Genomic DNA, 22125 nt, shown 5'->3' with positions numbered 1-22125 from the left:
CATCTTGAGCTGATCGTTAAAAGAGCTAGTCTTTGAAATCTTCTTGTCCAAAATTTGTCTGAATCTGGATTAGTTAAGTTAATTGGACAGTACTAGAGTAACATTAGGTAATCTGAGTACAAAATTGTGTCTTTTTCTTTAAACTTTTCCTCTTCAATTTCCTGCAGTCTCAACTGGCCTTTTATATGGCAAAATTGATTCCTCATTAATTATTTAAGTTTACTGGGATAAGAGGAGCATGCTTTTTAGCCTGGATACAGTTGGCTATTTTTACTACTTTGCATAGATGCTGAGTGTCTTTTTCACTTTTACTCTTGCTTTTCTGTGCTCTGTACTGTCAAGAACATCTTGCTTTCTTTAAAGATTCCTTCATAGAAAGACAAGATAATTCAGCCTTCTAATCCTTTCTGTGGTTATGACATAAGTCATTCAATATATCCCTGAAGAATACTGAAGTACTGCAACATGAATCCTTCAGCATCCGTCTAGATGGAGGGCAGTCCAATGCTCTTCTGGATGCCTGACTTGAAAGCATCAGAAGTGTATTTTGGAAAAGATGTGAAGGAGGTTTTGTCATTTTGGGAGACAGCTATATACACCCAGTAATATCAGTATGCTTCTGTGATTAAGTGCTATGAAAAATAATTTTCTTCTGAGAATGAAACAGAGAACCAGCTAGACAGTGAAAATAACTCAGGAGAAAGATTATCTTTTCTCATTTCTAGTTAAAACTCAGTAAATTGGAAAATATTTTGATTGGAAAAAGTAGCTTATTTATTTTTTTGATCAAAAGAGCTCAAGGATTAATGAGGTGAAGAGTGAAATATTGAATACCCACAAATAGGAGAAAGGGCAGCAGTTTGCTTCACATAATTGTCTAATATCATAAAACCACAGGAACAAAATTTAGCAGCTTGAAAATGTCAGCAGAATGCTGAGATTGAATCTGTGCCCTCTGGCTAACTCTCATTGCTCTAATTACACATTAGGTATAGGGTTTTTTTTTTTTTCTTTTTCAGTAGAGGAAGAACAGTGTACTTCTGTGAAGGGATATCTAACAGGGAGAAAGGTGACTACCTTGTTCCCAAGAAGCATATGTACAACAAGATTAGTTTATGAAGAAAACATGTTCATAATCATTGTAAGTGTTTTTCAAGAGCAAAATCCAGTGACCAGATCAAGTATTTTTGTATAACGTACAAAAGTACTGTGTATACTGGTTTGGACTCCTGTATTTCTTAGTTCAGTGGTAGTCTGTATCAGATGCCATTTAATGTAAGAAGTAAACTTTTGGAATGAAGGAAAAAGGCAAGTGAAAATCCACATATTTCTTCTTTCAGGCCACTATGAACCAAAGTACAGCTAAGTTTGTTTCTTGCATTTGCAGCTGAAACGTTCTCGGGAGACAGAAAGTCAGCTGAAGCCTTTGGTAGAAAAAAATAAAAGGATGAGCAAAAAAAATGATGATATGTTGCAATGTATCCAGAGAATGGAAGAAAAAATAAAAAATCTCTCAAGGGAAAATGTAGAATTGGTAAGTAACTGTTCACTTTATAAGAATGCATTGCCCGCAGTAGCACTGAGCTGTAAGTGCTTGCAAGGCTCTTACTGTCCGCAGACGTTTCAATGTAGACAATATAGACTTTTCAGAGTGTGAACAGTGGATGGTGTCACTGTCAAATTCAGCCAAATACAGCTGTGTCATATTCTAAATTCAGAGTGGCCTGTCTTCTGTGTGTTTTGTGTTGTATAAATTCACACTGATTAAGGAAAAGGATAGCAGGCATATAAAATATGTTTGGAGATTATAAAAAGGTAGGACTGAAAACCAGCCTTAGTAAAAGCTGCTTTTCTGAATATAAGTCAAAACTGAATTTGAATAAATGTGCCAAAGGCCCTACTACGTTAGATCACTTAGTTCACTTGTCCACTATGTTCTCAAATTATGTTTTAAAATATCTTCTGTGAGATAATGACATGAATGCAAACAGATTGTATTATGTTAGGTTGGTGGAAAAAAGGCCTGATGTTGTGGTGGCACCGATGAATCTGAAGAATTCGTGATTACCATATTGCATCGAGGTACTAGTGTTATCGCAAGACGCTTTAAAGCATTATTTGTGTTTAATAATGGATTTTATTTTAATTCTTATAGAAAGAGAAGTTATCTGCACAGCCAGCATTGAAGAGGCACACGTCTTTGAATGATCTTAGCAGCACACGGGAGGAACAAGAAATTGAATTCCTCAGACTGCAAGTCAAAGAACAGCAGCATGTTATTGATGATCTCACAGTGGTAATGTTTCTCATATCTGGTAACAAGTGCATGTGCACACATCTATAGGCGAACTAAAGATTTGACAGCAGTATTCAACTCAAGCTGTAGTAGTGATATAGAAGTAGTTCTTCAGCATTGAAGGGTTCTTGTTATTTCACTGGTAGTGAATGAGTTTCTTTGGCATGTGTGTGAATATCTGCATTGTAAAATATTTCCCTATCATGTGCTTCTTCTGAAAAGAGGCGCATCAGTCCATCCACATCCCTTACAAAATTGATTGTCCACAGCTGAAGAACTAGGAGGGAAGGACACATTCCCACTCTTAACGACTGAAAATGTTGGATGTAGATTGTGATGTAGACCCAGCTACTCCCCTGATTAGAAGCTCTTCTCAAGGAAAAAAACATGCAGGACTGAGTTCATTTCACCTAATTGTAAGCATCTCTCAGCTGGCCACAGTAGCTGTCTTGGTAGCAAATGGAGAGAAATATGCACTTGTGTGGTATGGTTCATCTAACCAGAGGTGGTAGTCTGGATTAGGATTAGAAGAATTGCACAGCTGTTTCCCTCTGTTGACTGTGAAAACCACTTAAGATGATGCGCATTTTGCACTGTTGGTCAGATGATCAGGACTCACTCTAGTTGCCTAAGAGGAGCCTAGTGGCGTTTTGAACACTGCCGGGCACATCCTTCTGGTGCTGGCAGAAATGACATCGCATCTGTGGAACAGCCATGCCCTTCTGGACCAGCATCTGCAACTAAGGCAGACTATTCTAGAGCATTTCAAGTGGCACTACCTGCACATTTTTAGACTGAATGCTACATAATGATGAAACTTTTTTAAGATCATTCCGTCAAAAAACAAACAAACAAAAGATTAAGCTATTGGTTACCACATTGAAGATAAAAATGGAAGATACAAAAAGATAAAACAACAAAATGTATTATCACTCTGTCTGGAGCATTGTTTCTATTCTTGGCGGTTACTTTGAGATTTTGACCTAGGATTTCTCTCTGTAATTAGTACCAAAGATAGATGTCTGTGTGCACTTTTCAGTGTCAAGGTGTTACAAGCAGTAGAATATTACTCAGACATTATGATATAAGGTCTAATTCACAGAGCAATGCTTTACCTTGCAAGTACAAACAGGGACTATGACATAACACTAAGTTCCCAATATGTAGGAGATATAACCTCACTTATATTTCAATGGTATGAAAGAATTATCTTGAAGGCTTTTCTTTTAGTGTCTCAGCTGGTAATCTGAGGAAATATATTGTGTCCTAGCTTAGGTCTACTCATATATACTCATGTTTAGTCTGAAAGTAAAAGAAAAAGCATTTTAAAATGTGTTTTCATTTTTTACTTTGTTTCTTATTTAAAGATACTTTTTCATTGGCAGAAAAAAGTTATAATGTTAAATGCTTTGCCTTTGATGTGAATGCAGTGGGAATCTTTGCACTCCATTGTGCTTCTTAATTCTCTTGTGTGCCTCAAATCACATCTCTAGAGAACCAAAATATATCATAAATAAAGAATGACCCACATGTCACATGCCTTATTAATACAGAAGTTATCAGCTTACCTGCAGCTGAGACTGATATGATGCACACAGAAATAAGAAATCACAGAATTAGGCAATAGGTTTGTCTGAATTTTAGTTTTTTTGTGTGTATTTTTTTAGTTTGTAGGGTATCTTTGGCGTTATTGAGACCATATCAGCTTGAGTTCTCCCACAACAGCACTTTCCTTCCTTTTGAGAGGAAGAACTGTCCAGATAAACTCAGCTGCTTGCAAAAGGTTCTAGTGATTCATCAAATTGTATTTTACATGGCATTATTATTGTTCCAGTAGCTTAATGTTTTATTGAGGCAGATAGTAAATCAAGCAGTCTTCTTGCAGGCAAGGTTAGAAAAAGGAAGGAATGGGAGATTTTGAAAGTGTTCATTCTGAACTGGAGAAAGAGGAAAGGAAAGAGCAACTGAGAAGACTAGCCAGTTTCCCCAGTTATTTGGACACTTGCTTAAGATGAAGGAGATCTAGGTTAAAGGAGGGACTGTGCTCTAACCAGGTCCCTGAGGAGGGATTTTGCTACACTATCTAAAAGACAACTGTTTTGTTTCATCTTTAGCTTATTGTATTCTATTTTTGTGCAACATGACATACCTGCTCCTTGCCAGCTTGGTAGGCAATACCTTATTTTGAAAAGCACATGTATTGAAAGTTGCTATATAAATTATTGTACTTTTCTGAATTATTTTGTATTTTCAAAAACCTTCTTTTCTGGAACAATGTGCTGATTGAGATGAATTACTTTATTGTGATTTCCACAGGGGACTTCTGATTTACCGAGTTTCTGAACTGAATGTATAACAAATAGCTCTGAACTGAAAATTCCAGCAGAGTAAAGAAAAACACCATGCAGTGAGCAATAACTGCCAGAGAAGCAGTTGCAACCAGAAAGTTTCTATCATTCTTTTTAAAATAGAGGTGCTGCAAACAAAGATGCCTTTTTCCTGATTCTTTCCTTAGCTCTGCAAGGAGACAGATGACCTATCTTTTCTTGCTTTTCCTTTCCTTCTCATTTCTTGCCATCTGGTATCTTCTCCTCTTCTCCGCTGGAATTCAAGGCAGTATTCTTGGCCTGAACGTTCATAAACCCTGAATTTTCCAGTTATAACACTCTAGTATTATGATATAATTAATTGTGATCTTTTTCTAAGGCCACATTAGAGAAGACACAGACTAAACTGGATAAGTGTGATCTGAAACAGTCTGTATTGCACTTGACCTTCTGACTTAAACATTGGCCCGAGTTACCTACATGTGAAAGTGACTTCGGATTTGAGACTTTTGCCCACAAGGAAGGATAAGTCACATGTAACACCATATGTGCCTATGCATGATCCTGGTATACTGCCTTATCATCAATGAAGCTGGACATGGTTTTGGCTACCTGCCTGCTTCTTCTGACTAGATGGAGACTGTAGTGAGCACTTTAGCTCTGTTTCCACAGCGATCTTCTCAGTAGAAGAATCAAAAGAACTGGCAGAAATCTGTGCCTAATATTTAACAAAGACTTTTCTTGCCAACTTCCAGCAAGTTTCTAAAGTGTGTGTCTGAATGTTTGTTTTCTAAAGGGATATGCTGCAGTGTACCGTGGTGTTATGCCAACATGGTGCTATTTCAAAGGATAAAGACGCTCTATTTGCGTTAGTTTTAACGCCAGCTTTAAGAAAACTTTAATCATATTTCTTTGTGTTGTGAATATCTAAATGCATATTTTAAAAGAAAGCCAAACGAAAGTGTTCTCTTTCCTTCTAGGAAAGGGAACGGTTGATACGGTCTAAAAAGCAGAAGAGAAAAAGTCTCAAACCTCCGAAGGTGAGCAATTCTTTTAAATATTGCCTGAAATAAGAGGTCTACATAAATAAATGGTAACATTTCTTATCAGTGTTCTGTTGTCTCTACTGAGTGTTTATTAACTTTTTCTTAGTGTGCGTAATTTAGGACTAGCAAGTTTTATACCATACACAAAAGGTATTTTTACTGTTATTATTTTTAAACCTACTTATATTTTTAGCTGTGGTGGCTTAAATATTCAAGTAACTTGAGGCCTAAATGATATAATGACTTGAAACAGCTTACATTTCAAAGGACCAAATGCTTGACCTCCAAAAAAAAAAGTCCCTTAACGTACTTGCAAAAAAATTATTGCTTAATCACAGTTGAAAACTTCACACTAGGGTTATTGAAACATTCATTGTATATAATATCTATGTAGTGGATTCTGACCACTTTGCTCTAGTAACTGGTTTGCTCTTAGAGTGCAAATACAAGAGAAAATTTAGAAGTTAGAAAAGGAACAGTTTTGTTTCAGAGTATACTTTCAGTGTTTGTTGTAGCACGAGTTTAAAGTAATAATCTTCCTGAGTGCTGCTTTTTTGCAAAGCTGAATGTTAGCAGCCTGATGTGCATGAGGGGAGGAGAAAGGGGCACAGGAAAGAAAATGGGTTTGAGGAAGGGAGAGAATATTGTCAAGTATATGGTAACTTAAGGTACGTTCTGTCCTAAATAGAAACGACACTTGCTGTGAATGTGTTCTGCTTTCTATACTCCCGATGACCTCCAGGTGGTGCTTTTTTATTGCTTTGTGTTTCATAATATCTATATTCTGAAAGGTTTATGCTTTTTGGTTCTCCTGTTCAGCGGTGATACCTTCAACTGCTGCTTCTGATATGATGTGTCCTTCTAGTATGGAGAAATAAAAATTTCAAAATAACAATAAATCTTGCATATATTTTTCTTTTGAGTAATGGAAGATTAATAGATGTTAAATCTATTTAGAGAAAATCTATTTACAGTTTTCTGTAGTTTTTATAGAAGTCCTCTCTAATTACTAGCCCTCATCCTGTTTTAAATTACTTGTGTAAGATCTTTTGTTGAATTAGAAAGTTCTTGATGAAAAACAGCCGATCAATTGTATTTTTCATAGGCAATGATAACTAGTGATGCTAATTTCCATAGGTTGAAAATTTCCATAATTATTAATTTATGCCTTAAATTTTCTGTGTTAATAGAACTTGAGCTGGTCCAGACTCTGTGCCCTTCCCCTTTCCCTATTTTCTCTTAAGGGAGGTGCTGCTTTTCTGATATTTTTTTCCTCCTTCCTCCATTCCTTGTTGACCAAGAGAAGAACTGAACAACATGAGGGCTTTAGCAAATGCATATGATTCCAGTGAAAACTCTGTGCTAGTCCATTTTCCATGTGATAAGAGTGCTATAGTCTGGGGACTTCTACAGAGATTATTGCAAGAATTGTGTGCTTATGAGCAGCTGAGTTGCTGGTTTCCTGCTTACTTATGGTATGAGAGATGTGTCAGAAAGCAATAAAATAGCGAGTAGCAGACATAACTCCCCCTAGTTATTCCACCCCATGACCCTTAGCCTGTCAGTGACAATTGGCCTTGGGAAATTTTATTTGATTCCATCTCCTCAAAGGAAAAGCAGGGCTATAAAACAAAAATCAGGGAAAAGAGAGGGAAAGTTGAGAGGAGAGTGAATTAGATTTTGTTTACCTAAAAGTAACATATTTATTTCAGTCCTAGAAACACTCATTGCATTGTGTGCATCGGTGCTTGGATGCATGGCTAATCTCACATTATATATCTATACCAGCTTTTAGTCACGTGCAAGTGTCCTCTTGTTGGGAGCTGATTATATTCATGCCAGCTATTGAGCAAGAGCTTGAGTTTTGCTGGCCCTTCCATAGAGCTTGGCTCTGCATACTTGCAGTTTGAAAGCATCCCACAATTTTCCTGGTCAAAGAGACGGCAGGGAAATGTGAATTAATATTGTTGACAGACAGAGGGCAAAGAACCAACATAATATTAGTTAAATGAGAAACTGTGGTAATTTGAACTGGCTCCTGATGGAGCTGGGTTGTAGGAGTACAAAATTAGCCTTCTGACTTTTAAGTAAGGATCACCTTGTGTGTGCTACAAAAAGAGCAGTGGTAGAGACTTCTGAAGAAAATGTAGAGGGAGGACCAGCTAGACAGAAGGGATAAATTGGGGAAAAGAGAAGAAAAATTTCTTATTGCTAGGGCTAGTTGAAAATTAGGTGTATTTTATATTTGTGTGTGTGTATACACACACACACACATATATACATACATATATATTCCTAACTACTCTTATTCTTTAAAGAAGAAGAAAAATATTTTTTCTCTTGTTTTCTTATTTTGACCTTTTTTCTTTGGTTTGTAATTCATGTTTGTAACTTCTTGGAATTTTTCAAAATCCCCTCCCCTCTCCACCCCTACACTTTTTGGTAAAATGTTTTGTCTTGTAGGGGAGAGAAGAACCTTGTAATATATTTCTAAATAAAGTGAGGAAGCCTCACAGATGAGAAATTTAAAGTCAAATTGGTCCAACACCACACCCCAGCCAAAACATCATCAATAATATATTTGCAAATGTCCTAATAACTACAGCTGTACAAAACTGTAGGGATACTCATGTATGTGCAGCGTTGACTTGGAATTTGAACACTGTCAATGTTAGCTTAAAAAAAAAAAAAGAAGCTTGACATACAGGCTAGTTTCCTTCTAGGTGGTCCTGTATTGTCCTTCAGGCCCTAACGTGAGGACAGTACTTCAAACCTTCTTTACAGATGAGGTGGAAAGAAAATCAAAAGAGCAAGACTAAAGAAGCAAGGGAGCCGTGGTAGTGAAACAGAGCAGTCAGGACAAGACACTTTCCCCTTGTCTTTTCTGCAGGTCCCACACAGGGAGATGTTTTGAATATTGCAACAGATACTTAATGGAAAGCAGTAGGGCTGATTGCTTCTTTGAACGTATCATATTTGGTCTCAACTTATGCATTCAAAAGAAAATGACTTTCTTGAGCATACTTTGCATTTCTATTGATTATGGAGGATCATATTCTACTACTGTTGTTTATAGCCACAGACTGACTCCTAGCATCTAGGTCCGTTGTGTTATGTGTGATTTGGGTTATGATCAGAGTTTGAGATGAAGGCAGAAGTTATACTTTGAAGGAAACTATGCAGAGTTGTCTGTTTTATAAAACCATGCGACTAAAGTTTGCAGGTTTTTGCCTTGAGGTTAATTGTTATTCTTCACTCTCTGAAATAAGAAACACCTGACCATCTTTTTTCCCCACATTCTTCAAGGACACCACCAAATAATCCTATAATTGTGATAAGTATTTTCTAACATATGTGTATCTTAAATTTTGACACAATTATTTTTCTTTTACCTTTTAATCCTTGCTGCAACCAAATTAATTTACAATTGTTGTTGTTACATTGTTATGTACAGACACTATAGCTTGAATGAAATGCAAAATCCACATGGCAGCTACACTGAAAAGACCTAATGTGTCTCATAAAATCTCAAAGTTTGCTTCCAAGAAGCTGCATTCATGCAGATGTGCTTTGTCTTAGTTGTGCCTAGCTCCCACCTAAAAGTTAGTTTAACAGGGCTTTCAAATGGTCATCTTAGGTCAGTTGGCCTTCTTATCTTTGACCCTTACCTTTGGTGAACAAAATCAAAGCTGTTTTAGATACACCAGTTAGATGCCAAATTCAGGACTGAATTGAAATAATCAAAGGAAGCCATGTCAACTTTCCAATTTTTTATTTACTCAGTATATTCAGAAATAAGTGTTCACCCAGATGTGGTGTTGGGATTGTACCGTCTTCATCCTCTCTATTTGCTACACCCTCTCTGAGGCATTCAGATGAAAATGATGGGATTCGTCTGACCAAGTATTGATGTCTGCATATGGTAGTAGCTCAGGTGAGATACAGACGTCTCACTCTGGAGAGAAATTAGTAGCATGAATATGTGATTCCTTTCCACTGGAAGTGGATATCTAAATAGGCCGTGTGAGTTTTGTCCTAAAATTTCTCTCCGTGGGCTATAAAGGCAATCTAGAATAAGTTACATTATACGTGGAATAAACAATGAAAGTCTCTTTCTGTTTATGGTCTGTGCAAGATGTTTGTATTATATAGATGATAACCTATATATTATAGTAGAAAAAATTATGGGTATATCTTTCTTAACCAGCCTCTCAGAAGCAGAAACTACTGATGCCAATCTTTCGCTTTGCTTTTCCAAGAATTGTTAAAAGCAAAATTATCATTAAGAAAGTGAATTGTCCAAGTGTGACAACTGGAGTTGTATCTCTTTCCAACTATGTGCCACTTTCCTTAACAAAATGAAGAAGAAAATAATTGATGAGAATTAAGTTTCATGAATGTGGTCAGATAAGCTCAGACTTGAAAGCATAAAAAGGTTCCTTTATTGTGGTAATAAATAGCCTTGCACCTGTGCCGCCTGTTCCTGTTGCACTCATGTGCTGTTGTAGCTTTTCCTGACCAGGTACGTTTACTTTCCCTTTCCTTAGTTGTCCGTGTGCTGTGATGGGGCATTCTGCATGTTGGTCTGTCAATACCAATATTTTCCTGGCAGTGGTCCCTGTTAGCTAGAACAGAACCAATAGCGAGGTTTTTAGGGTCTCTAGGGCACCTTGCAGAATGAACCGTCTGTTAGGCCAGTCCGGTTAGCCCTTTTACTCCTGCTGTGTCTCAGAAACGTGAGTTTAGCCGAAAGGCTTTTGAAAATACCAAGTATCGGATTATTTTTTGCAGTTAGGTATCTGTGTTATTTCTGTAGCAATGTTAAGTGCACTAGGTTACTGTTGCTAGTGTAGTGGTTAGCTGAGCGCTCTTAAATCCCAAGGGACGTAGGAATCCTTAGAAGGGCGCTGGCAACCAGCTCAGCTCCCTCTGAGGTAAGGCGGGCTGCAGAGGGATGGGCTTTATAATAAACCTCTGTGATTGCAAGGTGTTTAGAGGAGTAATATATTGACTGTGGACATTCAAGTACTGTAGGATTTTTTTTTTCCTTTGAGGTGAAGCTGCCTCAGCCCGTAGAGATTTTTTTCTATGTTAATGTGGCATTGGACTTGTTGGAAAAAAGATGTACCAGAGGTGAATCTTATTTTGCTACTCACAGCATGCTTTCTCAGTTTTTTTGTGAATTTTGATAGTGAAATAATCCAGAAACTCTGGAAAATTGTTTTTACACCCATAGAATGGAATTACAATGATTCCATGATCTATGGAGTCTTGCATTTAAAAATAAGCATTACTGCCCATTTTTATGGGAAATTGCAGGACTCTGAAGATTTGTTTCTTTATGTAAAATTTGATAAATAAACTGTATGCGTGACAGTGGAAAGTCTGCACACTGGTGCGATGGAGTTCATATTTCTTGTTTTATATTTTTCTTTTTTTATCTGTCTCTGTGCTTTGGTGTGCCTGTATTTTTCTGGCTGCCAAGAAATGACATATAAGCATGAAGGTAAGTTGCAGATCAGTTCATCTGATTGCATTACAGGGAAATTCCTCTTCGTTCTGTTTCATCATGTTTGATTAATCACTTGGAAATAAGATACTTAAACATAAAGTAAAACTCTTTTAGCAGTAGAGAATTCAGGTATTTTATATGTAAGTCTCTCCACTTCAAACCATTAAAAATATTAGTGTTTGTTGATATCTACCTGTATTGTCTAGGTATCTTTATTTATTTATAATATCCTAAACCTATATTTACTGAGCACTAGACTTTTATTGAAGTCTTAATACTTTAGTTGTAAAGACCTAATGCATAATTTTACTTTAAAATCATGTCAAAGCATTGATATAAATCTACGTGAAAAATACTTGCCATTAAGAACATGGCAATAGTCAGTGGAGGTTAGAGTTTAAAGCAGTAATTTTCAGCAGCTGACACTATTTTCTTAGTCATCGTTTAGAAGTAACGATGGAATGAACAGCTAAATATAACAGAATATTTAAGTTGAGAATTTAGAAGGTTCCCATGTTTTAAGAAAAGCTTGAATGAAAATAATGTAGAGTTACAAAAATCCAGTCAACAGTAAGTATTGTACATGTTCATATGTCCTTTTCAAAAGCCAGCTTTTGAGCTATATATGGAATCTCCCTAGAAGTTGTTCTATTTATACCTGATTATTTATTATAGCATTTATCAACAAACTTTGTGCGAGTCAGATGTCTCCATTTTTTTTTCCTCTACAGCTGTTTCCTTATCAGTCAATTTGTTGTGGTTTTCCTATGAACCACTTCTTGTAGCTAATTGCTTCGGATACTAGATGATCAACAATAAAAACAGCTATTTTGTAATTACCTCATGAAGAAATTCATACATGTGTGCTTAATATACAATGGCTAAATACCATATTCCTATTGGTATGGAAAGTACCTGCTCCAGAAAACAACAAATATGCAGCTTCTCTGTAGAGGCAGAGGTCATAAATAAACAAATAAATGGTTCACTTTTAACCCTAAATATTATAGCAAGCCTGTATAGTATTTAACATTTCTTTACTTTTGACACTCCTTGAAGCTTTGGAACTTTTCAATGTTAGAGGAAATACTGATTTTCTTGTATAATTCCCTCCTATCTAATAATTAGATGTGTTATTTATTAATATAAATAAATTAATTTTCCTTAGGCTTTGTTACTGGTGAAATGTAGCTAACTGCTTTTATCAAAATGATGATATTGTGATAAATATCTTTCAAAATCAATATACACTTATGTAAAGTCAAAAACACCGTTTTAGTGTTGTTTTTTCACTCCTTGAAACAGTGTGTGGGTGTATCTGCATGGATGTTAAAAGGAAGATATGCTTAAGCTGAGTTATCTGCAAAAGGTGGCTGTAGCTTGAGGAACAGCCAAAAAACCTCCAGAAGTATGATGAGTTTTATCTTCAGTTTAAACTGATCTGCTTCTGATCCTCATGAGTACTGTATCCTCTCTGTCCTATATATGAGAAAATATTAGAGTTATGCTCTCTGTCTTTTACAAGTGCCTTCTACCAGCCCTTCTGAAGATTTGACTCCTGTTCAGTATATGAGTACTCAAGCCTATATTATATTGCAGGCTGTGGTTGAGTGTTGCTCAAGTATATTTGTCGTCCTTGTGAGGCCAAACAGCCTCGAAATGGAAGGAATAAACAGAATTAGCCATTTCATAAACCTCTAAGCTGCTTGTCCTCACCTGTGGTCCTCCAAAGCACAAGATAAATGTTTTGAGCCCAATCCACAAACAAGCTAGTACGGACAGAAGAACAGGATACAAAAGTACTGGTACTTTTGCTGTATGCAGCTTTATTTGGGGTTTACTCTTAGCATCTTTGACGAAAAGGTATCTGCACTGTGGAATGAGGATGCAGCTTTCATGAAAGTCTCTTGGTTTTTTGTTTTGCGGCCCTCATCTTCTTTACCTCCATAGAATTTGCCGTCATTTTTATGAAGCTATATCTGATCATCTGTTTGGAATAAAAAAAAATTCTTCCTGATGAGATGACCTGGCAAAAGGGATGGCAGATTTGCTTGTCTTGTAGCCTTCCTTACAACTTGAGGGTAGCACAGTTTGCCTAACCCTAGTTTCAACTCCCAAAATATACTTGGTGTACTGCTGTTAGATGACTGGAGGCTGCCAGCAGTATTTAGCATGGGAGGAACACTGAATGCACTACCTCCCAGGAACTAATTACACCTGAGTTTTGGTGGTGAACTTTTGTGTTGGGAGAGAGAGGTCCAAAATGTTTGTAATTGGAGTGTCAGAGAACGCATTAGCTTTCTGGACAAGTATTTACATCCCTAAAATAGAGCTTAAATGTGTTCCCTGTGTCCATTGGTCAGAACGGTGTAGAAGCAGGACAGAATGGTATAGAAGGTGAATGCTAGAGGACAGGATTACGTGATTACTAGAAAAATGTATAAAGTTAAAGATAAGTCTAGAAGTCTGCAGTGAATGATAAATATTTGGAATCTATCATGAGACTGGACATTTTGGGTAAAATAAAGCCTTTCAGTACCTTGAAGGAACTGATAGCTCACAAATCCACTCAGCCAGTTTGGCTTTGGTGAGATGTAAGAAATTTGATGTTCTGATTTAATAAGAGCTGATCATTTTTTTCATCCTTTTGGGCTAATTCAATGAACAGGGCTACTATCCTCTCACGTACAACCTCTGGTTTATACTTGTTTAAAAAAAAAAAAAAGTGAATCAAGATCTGTGATCCAGCATCATCAGTGCCTTTAAGTATATGTAGAGAGATAGATGGACTTTCCTTCATCTTCCCAGAGCTACTTCTCTCCACTAGCCTCCCTGACTAGGATGTTTGATAACCTGATTCCTTTCTTCCAGCAATACTCATCTTTTTCTTCATTTTTCTATTCCTCTGAATTTGAGTGGGTTATCAGAGGTGCAGGTTATACTTCATTATATAAAGGTAACTGTGGAAACACATGTTTCATGTGGAAAGTTATGGAAATGTTTTGTATTAATTGATAATAGTTAACTTTAATGTTAAATTGAAAGGAAAAGTACTTGGAAAACTGTTTTCCCAGTTAAATGTCTGAGCAATATTTTTATTTTTTGAACAGCAGAGTTTTCTATAGACAGTTGCTTCTTTCTCAGTATGTATTGGCAAACTGATGGAAGGGGAAATCTTGAAAGGTGATAAGATTATTGTAGTTGTGACTTACTAATAAAATTAGTATTTTTCACAGTGCATATTGTACTATTCACGTATTGTCTACTCATTTTCTCTAATTTTCTGCAAGCGTGCATTCAATGGATTATGTTATGTGCAATTTTTAAAATCTGCATCAAAATGCTTGTTTTCCCTAAGTATATATATTTTTGCTTAGTCATACTGATAGTGGAGCAAACTTTGAAAAAAGTTGAAAATGATGGTGCTGGAGAAATAAATGGAAAGCGGCAATGCATACTTTTAAGTAGAATTTTGATAACAGATTTTATAAATGAATTTGACTTTTTTTTCTTTTCAACTAGTATGAATGACAAACTTTGTCACATGGCTCTTCAGAATGTGTTTTTCCATTTTGGTAACAAATTTTATATATTACATTGTAGTGGATTACTTTCTTCTGAATAGATATTACATTTCTCCACTGTTTTTGAAAGAATTTTGTAAGATCCGTATGATTTTGGTAATTGTGTTATATACTTGTGCTAAAGCATTATTGTACTGGCAGTTATGTGCCATGTGCAGTTCAGTTCTTGGGGATGCTTAAACAAGCAAGCAAGCAATTTTGAAATGGTAACTAATTTGCTGGCATTCAGAGAATGAAGGCTTGCAAAGAAGCCTTCTTTTCTTCCACTCTGCAAAGGGTTGTCTTCCCAGCCTCCCTCATTCTGGGATTATGAACACATCCCACAGGTCTTACATGAATGACTATGATGAGGTAATTGGGATTAGAGAAAAGTTTCTCAGACAGAGCCCGTATTCTTGTGGTTACGAATGAAGGTATTTTAGAAATAAAACTAAAAGAATGGTCAGGGAAGTCCCTGGCTGCTGCTAACTAGGCTGTTGAGGTTTTCTGTTTTGTTAGTAACTAAGAAAAACTGACTTTTCAGAGGCATGTTGTGGAGACATTTTTTGGATTTGATGAAGAATCCATTGATTCAGAAACATCATCTGTAACTTCATATAATACAGATAAAACAGACAGGACACCAGCAACACCAGAGGAAGATTTGGATGATGTAAGTAGTAGCTCTTATCTTCTACAGAAACCAACATACAGTATAATTGCAAATATTTCTCAGCTATTCTGCCACAGGAACTGAAAAAATTTGACAGGGAGTCACCTGATTTTGTTTCAAGCCCAATAACGTATACACAGTCATTGCAGTAGAATTAATGAATAAGCCGACATTCTCCCTGACAGACTTGGCAGGATATTGGCCTGAGAAATAAAATTGTTTTTCTCAAACCTTTTCTTTGAGAAAAGGTCAGAAGAAGAAAATGAATAGGCAGGTTGCTTTGCCAAGAGTAAATACTTTCTACACAATGGTTTCTCTTAGAACCTTATAATTTATTTGACTGTTTTGATACAGCCGGGATTTTCTTGCTGTACTTAACAATATCGAGAAAGGCTTTTGCAAATCATTAAGGCTTAGATGACTATAGGTAGTAAATAGCCACTGACATGTTTTGTCTGGGCTGTGTGTTATGCAGTGCAGCTGGCCTACTTGCAGTGCTGAGGCCAAAACATGAATTAGATGATCTTTTCATCATTTTTTCTTGTTCACTGACTTTTACCTCTTACTCTTCAGTCAGAACTTTTCATCCACAATCTTGACCAAAAATATCCCTTAAAAATATTTCTAATTATCTTGTTTATAAAGACTTCCTCTTTTGCTAAGTTTAATATCTAATAATATTGTAATCTCCTTTTCCTTGGAGTTTGGGTTCCTAGAGCAAAAATTAATTAAGAGGAGGAAATTTCTTGCCCTCAGGATTGTAAGAAAGACCTTGAAAGTGTGGATGGCAATTTTTCAAAGATCAGAAGCAAATTAAGACATCAAAATGACTTCAGATTAAAAAAAAAGAAAAAAGAAAAAAAGCCATCTTATGGCTTTTGAAACCTCTGTCTTTGTGGTGCTTGGTACTGGGGCACCAGTGCTTGGTGCTGGTAAAATCATTTTATCCTCACAAAATGAAGGCAAAGACTGAAGGAGTAATGTACTGCATGGCAAGTAGGACCTCTTCTGAATTGTAGTTGAGGAGTTGCTGAGGAAAGCGGTGCACAGAGCTGTTCTCTCTCATCTTTCCCCAGTCAGTTTCTTGCTCTTTCTATCTGTTACTACCTTAAATATTAATTTATACTGTCTTGAAGTTATAAGATAGACACAGTTACTAATCTCTGCATTTCTGTCTCAACTTGAAATCACCTTTCCTTCCACTTCTAGTTGTGTGTTGTCATTTTTTAAGCCTTTATTGAACTTTGAAACTCAACAGCGTTTTGCATGTTGTATGTGTGTGTTATATCTATACATGCATAGACATTAGGTAGATATTTTTCTTTATACACAAAAAAACACTTTTTTTTCCCCTCTTCATTAAGAACACACCTAAAGAAGAAGCTGAACTAAGGTTTTGCCAGCTAACAAGAGAATATCAAGCTTTGCAAAGAGCATATGCGTTACTTCAGGAGCAAGTTGGTGGAACCCTGGATGCAGAGAGAGAAGCAAGGGTAATTTTTGACTGAAATTGATTTTTAGCTCTGAAATAGTTGAAAAATCTGAAAAAAATCTGAATAGCAGGAGATATCTTTGCAGGTCAGTAAAATGCAATGCACTAATCACATTACAATGTTTCTGAGGTTTAGAGAATGTTATCAGTAAGGCAACTATTTATGTTCAGCTGGTGTGATCAGAAGAAAGATACTGTACTGTATTGTAACATACACAATATGTTACAGATTTCAGAAGTAAGAAACTCTTATTGAGAAAGATATCCCAGCAAACTTGCAGTTTAGAAAGTGACATGATGGATTTAAAACGAATCAGGGAGTAAGTTGTAATAAGTACTTTTATTATATAAGTATATTAAAAATCTGTTCCAAATCTGATGTGTGAAGAATTTCTTTACACATCTCTTCAAATTTTTTGTAGAGTGTATGAAATCACAAAGTGGTTGGGGTTGGAGGAGACCTCTGGAAATCATCTGGTCCAACTCCCTTGCTCGAGCAGGGTCATCTACAGGAGTTTGCCCAGGATTGTGTCTGTTCGGGTTTTAGTTACCTCCAAGGATGGAAACTCCACAGCCTCTCTGGGCAACCTGTTCCAAAGTTCAACCACCCTCACAGTAAAGAAGTGTTTTCTTATGTTCAAGTGGAATTTCCTATGTTTCAGATCATAATTTGTTTTTAAAATCTCAGATCAAAAAAGTATTCTTCCAGCAAAAAGTACTTAATCAACTGTTGTTACTATTAGATTGGCATGTGCGATTGTTTGACACTCTCTGAAATGAATGTATTTTATCCTCACAGAAAGCTCTGTACCGCAGGTGTTTGAGATATGAGAGACTCGTATTCTGTTTTCATTTGTTTACCTCTCTACCTTTCTGCCACTGTTGTTCTACTAATCACTTGCTGTTTAGTGCAGGGGTGAGGTTAGCAGAAGTCATGCCATCTTCTACTCTGTTTTTCCAAGTTAGTGAGGAGAGGAATCACTTCATAATGAGTTGGTGAGCTCTGACTAATACTTTCAGTCCCTAGATCTATCCACTGAACAGCAGTGGCATCATAAAAGGGCTGAGTTTACTATATCCAAAATCTCTTCTGCTCTATCATAACTTCTTGTAGATAGGGGCATGTCCAGAAATGTAGCATACAGGCCACCCTCTATTTGAATGGCTACTGTGATCAGAGATAAAAAAACACGGAACATCTGAATGGATGAGTAGTAGCCATAGGACCAGGAACTTCATTACCTTTACCTCATGCCCTTCATTCTGCATCAAGTACAGCTCTTGATATTCCTCTTCTGAAATAGCTTCAGATGCTGGATCACATCAGGACTTGAAGACACCGTGTACCACAAGATTACTTGAATCTTGTTGTCCATGAGCTTTTAATATTTACAAATGATATTATTAAAATAATGTTTTTCATTTCACTCTCAACTTTGCTGGAATTGCATGCACATCCAAATTATCCAAATTATTTGTTTTCTTGAGAAATTTCTGTTTCTTTTGAGGCATTTGAACCCTGCTTTTTTTTTTTCCAGATTGATATTGCATTGAATATGTATTGCATATCCTTTCTTTCTAGATTTGAGCCACCATTGTTCTAGCTGAGAGCTATTGATTAACTTTTTCCAGATATTTATCCCTCTAACAAAAAATGTTCTGAGAGTTGTCCAGTTATATTAGTCTAGAGAGCAAGTGTTCACATTGGATTTGATATGTCAAGTGGTAGTATCACTAGGCAAATATTATGGTAGACATACAAAATAGTTTTTATTTCTTACAATTGTTTATATAAATGAGGTTAGAATTTTACAGAATTAGAAATACTTAATGCAGTAGTGGTTTTAATGCTTTTTAGCTGATGGGAATCTGAACATTTATATAATTTTATAATAATTATTATTTTATAATTTTATAATAGACAATAACTGGACAAGAAGATATAATAGGCAGAAAGGCAAGGGAAAAGGTGGTCTTGCTACTGAATAGGGCATGGGACCTGGTGACAAAGGCCACAGAAAAGGATGAGGTACTCGATGCCTTCTTCACCTTGGTCTTTACTGGTAAGACTGGCCTTCCGGAATCCTAGGTCCCTGAGACAAGTTGGAAAGTTGAGAACATTACTGTTGGTGGAGGAGGATCAGGTTAGGGAACATCTGAGCAAACTGGACATACACAAGTCCATAGGACCTGAGGGGATGCACCCATGACTACTGAAAGTAGCTGCGTGATGTCACTGCGAGGCCACTTTTGATTTGAAATACAGGAAATTCCATTTAAACTTGAGAAGAAGCTTTTTCTAGTGTGAGGGTGATCAAACACTGGAACAGGCTGCCCAGAGAGGTTGTGGAGTCTCCACTCTTGGAGACATTCAAAACCCAACTGGACAAAGTCCTGGTCCACTTGCTCTAGGTGACCCTGTTTTGAGGAGTGGGGTTGGGCTAGATGATCTCCAGAGGTCCCTTCTTACCTCAACCTTTCTGTGATACTGAAACACATTTAAAAGTTAGTAAAGTCACGAAGCTACTGAAACACATTTAAAAGTTAGTAAAGTCACGAAGCTTTCCCCCCGGTCTCACACCAAAAGAACGCTCTGAACCTCAAAACCATAGAAACTTGCTGCATGTTGTGACTTATTACATATTATCACCTTTTTACATGTTGCCGTCATTGTATTGTGCCACCACAGCATATTGCTAGTAATACAGGCAGAACAAGATTTGAATGAGATTTAAAAAGTACTGGTGGGGATGGACCCTATTTATCGCTAAGGTAAGAAATGCCACTGGCTTGATGGTTCCCCTACTTGGAATGACTAATAAAATATTTTAAAAATTATGTATTGCTAGATTACTGATGGTTATTGAGCACACATTGTCACTTCACTATTATTTCATGCGCATCATTTCCTTTGGCAAGCTTTTAAAATCAATTTATGGATTTTTCTCAGATATAGACAGGATATGTTTGTGAGGGCAGAATTTCTGTCTTTATAAGCAAAGCCTTTCAAAGGAAAGTTACACAAGAATGCAGAGTGTTTGACAACATCTATAGTAATTTAGAGCTAAAAATGTTAGTCTATTATCCCTAGACCCAGGGTTTAGGAAATTCAGAGTTTACTTTAAAATGTTTCATGTTTTGTTTCTTCAGGGCTGTTTGAATTGGCTGTTAGCTGAACTCTTTTTCTGTGAAATGCACTTCTTATATAGCCAAATTATTGCTCTACAGTTTTTCTAGCGTTCTCAGTGTGTTACAAAAGTGTAATCGTATTAAAGACCCTCTTTCTAAGTGGAGAAACTGAATCAGAAGAAGGAACAGGGACTTTGGAGATCATTTCTGAGTCTCATGGCAGACCTAGAGATAGAATTGGGTGCTCTAATGGCACACATTTGCTGCTTTCACCTGTTAGCAAGTTTTTCTTTATGATACATAAACTTTTTTGTTTCCCTCTGTGTTGTACAGTAACAGATAGGAAGGTTAAAGAATATTTATGGCAGTAACCCACTGTTAAGTGGCTTTTGGTTGAAATAAGAGGAATTACTTTTTCCTTTGCCATTGCTGTGGCAATTGAAACTATTCCTTAGGGCTGTTATGTTAGCAATATCATATTATCATGCCTGTTTTCCATTTAGTCTCAAGGACGAAAGTAAATTTTTTCTTTAAACAAAAATTGTGGGGAACATAATTGCATTTACTATTAAAGTAAGATTTCACAGATACTAATGTGTTTGACAGTTATATGAGACTCTCATGTATTTCCTTTGTGTTTATGGGAAGGGAAGCACTGGTATGAATATTTTTGGTAATACCATTTTTATTTTCAATCTGACAGGCAATTATTTTTCTTTAGTGGATTTTAGAATAGTTGTTTTTTGTTTTTAACGGCCTTTCTAGTCTTTTTTGTTACGTTCATACAAATGTGTCATTTGACAGAGTCTGAAAGTTTTCAGTAGGTAGATTTCTGTGTTGTTGTTTTTGGAGGGCAAAATGGTCTGGTGGGATGAACGTCTGCTACTACTTTTGGATGAAGTTACTGTAAACTACAAAAGCCAAAGATGCAGAAGAAACTACCTGTAGGAATTTCTGCACTGCCTGGGTGAAAGAGTACCTGAAGTAGGGTGAAAAAAATACTTGTAGTATCAAGCCTCAAGTAGCTTCAGCGTTTGAGGATCACCCGATATGTCCTTTGTTTGTTACTCCATGTGTTTAGTAACTTGTAAGATCCAGTCCCATTTAGGGTACCTCTGGACCCAGTAGGCAAGGCCTACTTGATAGTTTAGGAATCATGTAAAATGAGGGAAAATGACTGGCATATGCTCTTTATGGGATGAATGAATTATTTTGGGTCAATATCTATTATTTGCACACAGGCCTATTTAAAATCATAGTTTAAATGGTAAGAATTTATTCAATGGCTATTGCAATTCTGTCTTGTCCTTTTTCTCCTCACTTGCCTTGAGTTATACAAATAGCTTGTTTTTTTTATTATTTTTTTTCTGGGAGAGCTTTGTCACTAAATATGTGGTGGTGATAACACATTTTTAGTCTAGGAAGGAAAATGCTGCTAAACTGACAAATTTAAATATTCTAAGACATCAATGCAATAACACTTATTTTAATGAAAAGTAGCAAAATGTGACTGGATGGCCCGTGAGTGGACAGAAAGTATTTTTATTGTGATTTCATGTGTGTTATATCTGCCTGTCTATCTAGATGTGCGTGCATATACACACCCTTTTTAATTTTTTTTTTTCAGACTCGTGAACAACTGCAAGCTGATCTGCTCAGGTGCCAGGCAAAAATTGAGGACCTGGAGAAAGCTCTTATAGAGAAAGGGCAGGTAACAGGCTCTCTTAATGTCCTCTACCACATCATTTTCTCCCTTGCATGCAGTGGTGCCCTTGCCATCTTCATTGCTTGCTGGTGCGTTAGTGTGACTGATGCAGCTTAATTATTACTCTAGCAGTGGAGTGCTCAGATAAAGGAATGTATTGGGTAGCCTAGAAAAATGCCATTAAAGATTAATTTTCTAACACATAATACACCAAAGCGTTAATACACTGATCACATGTATGTGCATTCTAAATACTGCTCCCATTGTCATTCAGTCCAGGCATTTCTCTTGTTTCCCATTTTGTTTGTCTTTGCTATAAATTTCAACAAGATGGATAGTCTACATTTCCGCTGGAGAATATTCTTGGTACTTAGCCTAGAAA

At 36.5% G+C, this 22125-nt stretch overlaps 1 protein-coding gene across 1 annotated transcript in view; it reads left to right on the top strand.

Annotated features, from left to right (window-relative positions):
- Positions 1-22125, top strand: part of JAKMIP1 (janus kinase and microtubule interacting protein 1) — a 157062-nt gene that overhangs the window by 92556 nt on the left and 42381 nt on the right. The window contains exons 9-14 of the mRNA XM_068943406.1: positions 1388-1534; positions 2156-2296; positions 5604-5663; positions 15289-15417; positions 16782-16910; positions 21666-21749. Of these exons, the coding sequence (XP_068799507.1) occupies positions 1388-1534; positions 2156-2296; positions 5604-5663; positions 15289-15417; positions 16782-16910; positions 21666-21749 (690 nt within the window). The remainder of the gene's footprint in view (positions 1-1387; positions 1535-2155; positions 2297-5603; positions 5664-15288; positions 15418-16781; positions 16911-21665; positions 21750-22125) is intronic.

The sequence above is a fragment of the Struthio camelus genome, chromosome 4, assembly GCF_040807025.1.
Source record: "Struthio camelus isolate bStrCam1 chromosome 4, bStrCam1.hap1, whole genome shotgun sequence".
Taxonomy (NCBI): Eukaryota; Metazoa; Chordata; class Aves; order Struthioniformes; family Struthionidae; genus Struthio; species Struthio camelus.
Note: the sequence above shows the minus strand (reverse complement) of the source record. Positions and strands in the feature narration are given on the sequence as shown.